This window comes from Trichechus manatus, unplaced genomic scaffold, assembly GCF_000243295.1.
Source record: "Trichechus manatus latirostris isolate Lorelei unplaced genomic scaffold, TriManLat1.0 scaffold00170, whole genome shotgun sequence".
NCBI classification, from domain to species: Eukaryota; Metazoa; Chordata; class Mammalia; order Sirenia; family Trichechidae; genus Trichechus; species Trichechus manatus.
The window spans coordinates 4,452,297-4,462,576 of NW_004444106.1; the positions used below are offsets into that span (position 1 = coordinate 4,452,297).

General features: G+C 40.3%; 1 protein-coding gene across 1 annotated transcript in view; it reads right to left on the bottom strand.

Annotated features, from left to right (window-relative positions):
- Nucleotides 1-4,536: 4,536 nt before the first annotated feature.
- The window catches only part of LOC111822391 (olfactory receptor 2AE1), a 38,838-nt gene continuing 33,094 nt past the window's right edge, over nt 4,537-10,280 (bottom strand). The window contains exon 3 of the mRNA XM_023740977.1: nt 4,537-4,697. Coding sequence (XP_023596745.1) covers nt 4,537-4,697 — 161 coding nt within the window. The remainder of the gene's footprint in view (nt 4,698-10,280) is intronic.

Genomic DNA, 10,280 nt, shown 5'->3' on the forward strand with positions numbered 1-10,280 from the left:
GCATACAGATATCTCCAGTCTTAAAATTCTCTTGGCGCAGCACTCGCCTCTAGCCATCTGCCCATTTCTCTACTCCCCTTTTCAGCAAAAGTCCTCAAAAAGTGGTCTGTACTCACTCTCCAGTTCCCTTCTTCCCCATTCTCTCATGAACTCCCTTTTCAGGCTTCCCCACCAATCCAGAAACTTTTCCTGTTGAGGCCACCATTATTACATCTGATGGTTAGTTCTTAAGCCTCATCTTACTAAACCTAATGAACAGGAGTTGGCACAGTTGGTCACTCCCTCCTCCTTAAAGCACATTCTTCATTTGATTTCAAGGGCACCACTTTGTCTTGGCACCCTCCTACCTTACTAGTTACTCATTCTCAGTATGCTTTGCTGGTTCCTCCTCATTCTTCTGACCTCTAGCTGTTGGGATGCCCCAACAACTCCCCAAACCTCATCTCTTCTCTGTTTACACTTATGTCTTATGTGGTCTCATTAATTCCAAGGCTTTAAATACCATCCAAATGCTGGTAACTTCCAAATTTCTTTCTCCAGTTTGGGATATTTCACTTGAACTTCAGACTTCTTTATATCCAACTGCCTGCTCACCATATCCATATGGATGCCTGATACCAAAATCAAACCAAACCCACTGCCATCAAGTTGATTCTGACTCATAACGACCCTATAGGACAGAGTAGAACTGCCCCATAGGGTTTCCAAGGCTGGAAATCTTTATGGAAGCAGACTGCTCATCTTTCTCCCATGGCGTGGCTGGTGGGTTTGAACTGCAAACCTTATGGTTAGCAACCGAGTGCTTTCACCACTGCACCATTGGGGCTCCTTGGATGCCTAATAGGCATCTCAAATTTAACTTGTCCAAAACTGTATTATTGATCTTTCCCTTCTCAAACCTGCTGCTTCCTCAGTTATCCCTACCTTATGATTCCAATTGCTCAAGCCAAAATCTTGGCATCATCCTGACTCCCCTCTTTCTCTTACTGCCCACATCCACTTTGTTAGCAAACCCTGTCAGGTCTACCTTTGAAATATATCCACAATCAGATCACTTCTACTGATGTCCACTGCTGCCTCCAGGGCACAAACAACCATTATTCCATCCAGATTATTACAATAGTCTCTTAACTGGGCTTCCTGTTTCCATCCTTACCGCTAAATCCCCAGCAATCTTTTTCTACATAGCAGCAGAATGAGCTTTAAGAAATGTAACTTAGATCATGTTACTTCTGTGCTCAAAATTCTCCAGTGGTTTCCCATATTACTCAGAATAAAACCCAAAGTTCTTGCCAAATCCTACAAATCATGCATGATCCAAACTTCTGTTCTCTTCATAATCTCATCTTCTACTTCCCCCTCACTTTCCATAGGCCAGCCACAATGGCCTCTCACTGTTCCTTGACATATCAAGCACATTCCCACCTCAGGATGTTTGAAATTGTTGGAATTTCTAGATAAGCTTTGATAATATAGAATGAGGGCAGGACTTAAGAGAAGTTATTCAAGAATCTAATCCTGTGTGATTTTGGCAAGTCTGTAAAATGACGGGGTTAAATTCCTGGATGGTTTTTAAGGTCTCTTATAGGTCTCAGGTTCTGCTTGTCTTTGAGAAGTGAGGAGGAGGAGGTGTCTTTGGGCTAATACATTTTGGGACTTTAGGAAGGAGCACCTCCTCCTGTCCCCATATCATCACTGACCTGTCCAGTTGGTCTGATTTCTGTCATCCCCAGTCAGGGAACCTGATTCCTCTTGAGTTGCTCCTCCTGTCTTAAGGAAGAGCAGAAAGCTCACAAGCAGACTAGAGCCAGGGACACAACCCCCTGCCCCATGGAAAGCCAGATAAGAAATAAATCTGTAGGAGGAAAGATCAGTGAGATGGCCCAGTTCTCTGGCCAAAGAGAGGTATGTGGGTCTCACACTTGGATTATTTGCAGGGCTACTCTTGGGCTCCAGGGAGAAATCCCCAGTGGGCATTGTTATAAATAAATGTGCAGTAATTGCCTTGGCTCTGGCTAGGCCCAATTCTCCTGGGCTCCAGACACATCATTTCCTTAGGGTTTCCATTGGAAAGTTATTGCCTTCAATGGTTTAATTTGTTACTTTGGTCTTCAGGGAAAATTTTCACAATTTCTTACTTTTTATCTTCAATTCTAGGAATTCATCTTGTTTATTCTATCATATCTCAACTCCAGAGTTCATGTTCATGGCCATTTTAATGAATTAGCATCACTGTTTCTCTTTCATCTCAATTGCAATGTCATGCATCTCAATTCCATTTTGCCACTTTCTGGTACAATATTTTAGATTCATGCTTTCCAGACTATGATATTTCAGTAAAAATTTCCCCCAAATTTGAGGTTATTAACATGGGGAAGTCAAATTTTATTGTGACAGAAAAGGACATTAAAGAAAAAAGTAACCCAGAAAAACTAAGACTTGTCTTTTATCATCACAGTTTCATTAAAGAAACTAATGACTCCCCAAATCTGCTCCCTCCACTTTACGATGTAGACACAATGACAAGCAACACAAGAGAAACAACTTTGTTTCAAAAACAGTTGGTTTGTTTTTGTTAGTAATGACCATACCAGTGAGAGAAAAGTTAGGCTGTGCCATGGGCAAGATACCTTTGGGCACACAGGATTACTTAAGTGCTTATCAGCCACATTTTCACCATCCGAACTCCATAATCATCCTCTTCATGAACTATTTCCAACTCTGCTTAAACCCTTTCTCTTCCAAGTTGGCGTTCGCAAGACTGTATGTAGCCTCATCCCTAATAACTCTTCATTTTATTTGCATGTGGCTTTGCTTTTTAGAATGTCCTTAGCAAGAGGAGAGGGCTTGGTAACCTGGGCATCTGGGGGTGGTAATGTGCAATTTAGTCTTAGTCAATCTGTAGCCACGTAAGCCCTTTGTTTTGCACACCAGGACTTTGGAGATATGTAGGTGTTACCTTCTCATAGGATGTTTTGAGTGGTAGTTAACAGATGGGGAGCTTCAAGCTAATATCTTCTGCTTTAGGATGATAAATGAGAGGAATTTCTTACATAATCCAATTATTGTTACCAAGAAAATGAGGGTTATGACACTAAAAAGTAATATTCAGGCCGGAATATCCAGAGCTCAGCTCTAAATCCAGAAGTAGCTTGTTTTCTGCAGAAGAAAGAACATGTTTAATGGGGTTCTACTGCCAACTTAAACTTGTTCTTTCTTCTATAGGAACAAAACTGCTTCTGATTAATGGGATTCTATCAAATTGGAAGGAGCCCTGGTGGTACAATGGTTAAGCAGCTTGGTTACTAACTGAAAGATTGGTGGTTTGAACCCACCAGTTGCTCCATGGGAGAAAAGACCTGGTGATCTGCTCCAGTAAAGATTACAGCCTAGGAAACCCTATAGGTCAGTTCTAGTCTCTCCTTATAGGGTCACTATGAATCCACTCAATGGCACACAACAACAGCAAAGTTTAATGGGGTTTTAATATTGGGTCCTCGTGGCTCAGCAGTTAAGAGCTCAGGCTACTAATCAAAAGGTTGGCGGTTCGAATCCATCAGCAGCTCCTTGGAAACCCCATAGGGCAGTTCTACTCTGTCCTATAGGGTCACTATGAGTTCGAATCAACTCAGTGGCACACAATAACAACAATATTGGGTCAAGTATTTTGTAATTGACAAGTTATTTAACCTCATTGAAGCTTAGTCTATTATTCTATAACATGGAGAAAAATAATATGTATTTGTGGAGTTAGTAGTAGAATGTAAACGATGAAAGTATGCAAATTCAGTTTTACTACATGGAAGGGGCTCAGTAAAAGACAGTTCATCATTTTCACTCTACCTCTTTCTTTTCCTTTCCCTCATCTTCTTCTTCCTTTCCTTCCATTCTTCTTCCTCTTCATTCTCTATACATTTATTTTCCTGTTCTTCTCCCTCCTCATCTTCATTTAGTCCTCCATCCTCACCAAACATCATCATTCTCACCATCTAACCATGCTCACCATTCATTGCTGTCATACAGCTTTAGTCATTATCATAATCATTATCGTCTTAAAATTCCAAGGCCTCTGTTGCCTAAGAGTACAGGCTATGTTTCCGTAGAAAACATAAAGAAGAAAAATAATGTCAAAGCCTTGAAACTAGATAAGTACTAGGGAGACCAACCTTCCTCATTTGCCTGGGTCTGAGGGATCTCCCAAGACACAGGACTTTCAGTGCAAGAATCAATTAGTACAAAACAGAAACACAATTTTATTTTCCTCTCTTTATTGATCTGGACCTCTTGAATTATAAGAGGAACATGAATGACTAGTTACTGGAATGAGCCTGAAAACCATTTTTTCAAGCAAGACTACATGGTCCTGTGGGTGATTTTAAAGGACATGGAAGATTACAGGCCTTTTGGGGGGAATTTAAATGGTACAACCCATGACAATGGTGGGTCCAGTATGTGAGGACTGCTTTGCCCTAACAGAGGTCCTTCTGTGTGGTCTTTGGAGATTAATGTTAGGACTATTGTTGATGATTCCCAACCCTAAAACTTTATGACTGTCATGTCATACCCAAATCCTATGATGCCATAACTGTCAATTGTCGCATGAACTTGGCTTATTGACACAGTTGAGAGGATCCTTTGCTTCAGACTGGGATGGTCCTTGGGGATGCTCACCAGGGACTCTGATGACATCATAGTACCTAGGGGTAAAGTGAGTGATATACTAACATATTTTTATTCCTGATGTTTTCCACTTGGGCGCAGAACTTCAAATGTGCAACCTTGGGGTAAAGATGGTCTCCAAGACTTAACTGGCTGAGTGGAGGGAATTATTCCTCTCTAATACACAGCAAGGGCACTGAGTGTGCCCTCTGAGAACTCTGTCTTGTGTGTGTATATATATATATATATACCTTCTTTGTGCACTCATGTTTGCCTGGCCTTAAGTATGGGCCCAAGACATACATTCCACATGTTTCCTCAGGAGAGGGAAAGTTAGGCATCTGCAATTATTTCCCAGCAAAGGGCCAAGGCTGCTAAGTTCCTCCCAGTTCTGCATGTTTCTCTTCTTACCACAGACTTAGGGTTTTGGCTGTAATTTGTGGAGACTTTTCTGTGATGATCTGTGATTTTCCTTTTCTGGTCCTGCACTTTTCACTCCAGGTGTACAGTTTAGATAGTCCCACTTGCCTTTCAAAAATGAAGTCCAGGGTATATAGGGATGGGGACATGATTATTGGTGGTTTTTCTCACTTTATGCATTTCACCAAGATCCAAAATTTTTCTTTGGATTTCAATAAAAAGAATTTCAATACCGTCCTAATAAATGTGTCCATTTTCCCCAGTGTGGTGGTTAAGGTTGTCTGTCAACTTTGCTGGGCCATGATTCTCAGTGGTTTGATAGTCATATGATGGTGTGATCACTTCCATGATGAGATTTGATACTATATGATCACTTCCATGATGGGATCTGCTGTGAGTAGCCAATCAGTTGAAAGGGAGTTTCCCTGGGCATGTGGCCTGCATTGAATATAAAAGGATATTCTGGCAAGGCTTGTGGGCTTTTGCTCATTCTGGATCCTGCAGCTGGCTCCTGTTCATCTGACCTCCTGTTCTTGGGATTTGAGCTAGCAGCTTACCTGTGGTCTTGCCTGTCGATCTTTGGAATTTGTCGATCTTCACAGCCTGTAAACAACAGCTCTGCCCTCTGACCTGCTGATCTTGGGTTCACCAGCCCCTGTGGCTATGTGTATCAGGAGAAGCCTCTATCCCAGCCCGCGGACTTGGGACGTTTCTAGCCTCTACAACTGCCTTAGCCATTTCCTTGGTATAAATCTATTGCTCTGTATGTATTTATAAGCTTTACTGGTTTTGCTTCTCTAGAGAACCCAGCCTAAGACAGTAAGTGTCTTTTTCTTTTTCCTCTTAAAAAAAAAAGCAACTATTTATTTTACTTTCGATGATTATGATGAAAGATGTCTTCAGGTAGTTAAGCCAATGCATTCTGAATTAGTTTTTTCCTATATTGCTTGTATACACTATTCCTTGGCCCCTCTAATTTATTCTGTCTCTTCCCATTGGCCTATTTCTCTTCAAAGTTGGAGAGAGTGATATTTTTCTTTCTTCAATTCTACTTCCATCTCCTTTCCACTCCTTCCACACACACCTCACATTAAAACTTCTCATTAGAACTATCTCCACAGCTCTTCTCCTCCTCCATGGTCAGGTTATAAGTGAGGTGGGAAATATCAATCAAACTCTATTATCCCTGACTCACCCCTTCCTGCCATGGCTGTTACTAGTAATGTGAGACAAGTGGTGTTCCTCAGGAATGCAGTCTTTGGCAAGAGAACAGACAGTGCTGAGAGGCTACACAAAAATGTTCTCTTACAGAGTCATATATCTGTATCCAGCCTAAACATGATCATTGCTAATATCCACACAGAGAAGCTATAGGTATCTCTCTCCCACTAGCAGAAATAGAACTCATATAAATATTGGTTTAATATGTAAGATATCTAGGATTCATATATTGTATGGGAATGGGCAAAGCTTTCTCTTCCTGGATGCCAGGACAGGAGCATGGAGTAAATAGCCTGTGAGTTCTTATCTCTCCAATTAAGTTCTGTTCTACTAATGGTTTTAGGGACACTGGGGACTTGGGCTTCCTCTTTTTTTTTTTCTCCTACATTTAATCAAACCATGCTAGTCATGTGTCTAATTATTAATGTAATGATGATGAAACATTTTGTTTCTGCTCATGAGAAAGATGGGAATACATTTAAGAATGATACTACTTTTTCAGATTGTTAATATTTATATCAGTTGCCACAGTTTTTGTAAGGAGCTATGCATCTGATGAATGATAAAATGGATGAGGTCTTTGTAGACAGGAAGTTGGGCTTTTTGCTGTGAGATGTCTTCTGCCTTTCTCTGTGTTTTAATTTTTTCCTAGTTATTTGTCTAGTATTTCTCTTATTATTTGACTTCCTTGTGGGATTTCTCCATAAATTTTTCTCTTTGTAATTTTCCAAAATACAGTTCAAATGCATTTTATTGTTGTACTTAGTTTATATGTATTCAAATCCCCAAGTTTGGCTACAGCTGTTAACTGTTGATCTTCTACCAGAGTGAAAGATAAGGAAAGTTCGGGCTATTTGCTTATCCACCTACCATTTCTCTCTATTTCTCTTCTGGCTACTTTGCTACACTTTTCTGATTATTGTCTTTGTTTCCTGTCTAACCCAAGAGTTATTCATGAAAGTGATTGTTAGATTACAAGAGATTTGGTTTGTTTGTTATTTTTTGGTATTAAATGAAACTTTCTTCATGGTCTAATAAACTAGATCTCAAATCTGTTTTCTTGGTGAGCTACTGAATTAGACTTTAAACTCTCCAGGTTATAAAGCTCGGTCTATTTGCCTTTTATTTTGTCAAAGACAGAGGAAGTGTTACACTTTTCCTTTTTTTCATCTCATCCTCCCCTGCTCAATTGCAGTATTTTTAGAAATACTGCAGTCCTTAAAAATCCTTTTTATTGCAGTATAACATACATTCAGAGAAGAGAGCAAGTCATAAGGGTACAGCATGATAAATTTTCACAAAGTGAACACATTCATATAACCAGCACCCTGAATGAGAAACAGAACATCACCTGTCCCCCATCCTCCTAGGCTCTCCTCATGTTACTTCTGGTCACTACCCCACAAAGTAGCCACTATTTTAACTTTTAACACTACAAATAAATTTGGCCTGTTTCTGAAATTTATAAATTTGGGCTCATACATGTGTTTAACTTCTCTAGCTCAACATTTTTTGATGAGATGCATTCATGTTGCTGCATGCAGTTGTGTGTTCTGATTGTTGTATATAGATTACCATTGTATCTATACATATGTTGATAAACACTTGTGTAATTTTCAGTTTGGCCTGTTAAAAATAGTGCTATTATGAACATTCTTATGCATGTGCATTGGTGGCCAGTTTTAGCATTCCTGTTGACATGTTTAGGAGCACATGTTCAGCTTCAGTAGATACTAACAAAAAATTTTCCAAAGTGACTGTTGTACTAATTTACTCTTTCAGAAGCAGTGTATGAAAATTCCAGTTTCAGTTGTTCCACATACTCATCAGCACTTGGTATTATGTCTATTTTTCATTTTAGCCATTCTGGCATGGTTGGAAGATGGTGGTGAGTGTGTGTGTCTCATTGTAGTTTAAATTTGCATTTTCCTGATGAGTAATCATGGTAACAACCTTTTCGTATATTTATACTTGTCTGGTTTGATTAGCATTATGTTGTAAGTACAGTGGATTAATGAGATGTTCTTCAGAAAGGTCTAGGTCTCTCTGAATTATATTATGCCTAAGGAAAGGAGAGATGGCCTAGCCCTGGGACAAAACTATAAATGTATACTCAACACTATGTATGATCTTCTTCTTTGGTTGAGATGGAAAATAATGCACTCGCCAAGTCAATAACTGCTTACTAAGTTCCTGAGGCTATATCTAGTATAGGTACCATATCTGGCATGGTGGCTTTGATTAACATTACTATTTTGTTGACTTTGCATTAGTCTACTGTCATTTTCCAGAATATGTCTGATGGTACAAATAAGGCAACACCCTTGTTGGTCACCTATGTATTTTGCCACTATGGACACTATGTTCTATTAGCCATTTGTAAACGTTTACAGATTAGTGCTCCCTGACTGCCATCCACCCTTGCTATTCATTACAAGAATTGTGCCCACCTGGTGTTTTAGAGTTACATGCCACTACCTGGTCTCTGTTGTTTTAAGGTTCTATCATCTCCAATTACTGTCAGTGAGCCTAATTCTGTAACAGCCTCTTCTACTTTCAGCCCTCGTCTATAGAGGAGCACTACCACAAAACTTAATGATACTAGTGTTTCTTTCACCAGTGCATTCTTTATTGGCTTTGGTAAGTGGTTTGTCCTATGGTCCTTATCATGGAAATGTTATCATCTAGTGTGTTATCTGGCCTTTTACAGTATATGCATCCGAGTATGCCTACTTCTCTGAGCCTCTAATGTCTTCTTTCACTGTCTACCATGGCAATCATGGCATTTTAACCTCACATAGATGGACCATTGCTTTTTTTAAAAAAAAAGCTTTGTTGGGGTATATCATAAAATCCACCCATTTCAATTGTGTAATTCAGCAATTTTAGTAAATTTACCAAGTCATGCAATCATAATCACCATAAATCAAGGAGTCAACATGGCCTATAGACAGAAGCACCATGCCGCTCCTCCATAGCAAAGACCTGAAAAACTAGGTAAAACAGAGACAAACATCAATTCTGGAACCCTAAGCATCAAATGAAGAGATAAAGAACTCAACCAAGCACCGAATGGAATAAGAAACTGACAGAGAAAAGAGAGCAAGTAGAGATAGCACCAGAGGTCCCTTATCAGCTAATGCAGCACGGATTTGCCATCTTGGATTCCTGTTGGAGATCAGCAGTCAGGGAGTACGGAAAAGCAGCTTCATGGATCTCCCAGCAGGAGACAGAACACCTGGTAACCAGTGATTACATGCTTTACCACCCCCCAATCTTCTTCTCCCTGCTCAGCCTCCACTGCTTCCCAGGGGACTCTGTGCTGCTTGAATTTGGCCCACCCACATTGGCCAGCTCCTTCAGTGCCATATCTTTGTTGCTGGTGTTGCTTTTTTTGGTTTCTGTCTCTCACCTCCATCTCCTCCTTTCTCTCGAACACCTGGATCTGTGTGCCATCTTTGCTTCTTTTTGACAGGCTGTGAAGCCCTGTTCAGCTTTGGAACTGCTTCCCTAGTCCACGCCACCATGCTGGTGGGATCCCTGGGGCCTTTTTGTTTGTTTGTTTTCTTTTTCTCTTTTTGTTTTTCCTCGATTCTCTGTTTCTCATCTCTACTTACCTTCTTTTGTTGTCTCCTGAATAACTGGCAGTCTGTGCCATCTCCACCCCTTCTAGCCAGGCTGTACTGCAAGGCTTGGGAGCCATTTCCTCAGTTTGTGCAGGCACGTGGGTGGGATCCCTCAGGCCATTTCTTTTTTCTTTCTTTTATTTATTTATTTTTCTTTTCTCTTTTTCCCTTTTTGTTTTTCTTCATTTCTCAGTTTCTCATCTTTCTCTACTTTCCTTTTTTCCTATCACCTGAATACCTGGTGCTGTGTGCCACCTCTGCCCCTTCTAGATGGGCTGTGCCCTAAGGCCTGGGAGTCACTTCCCTTGTGGGTGGTAGGATACCTGGGGGCATTTTTTTAAAAATATTTTTTTA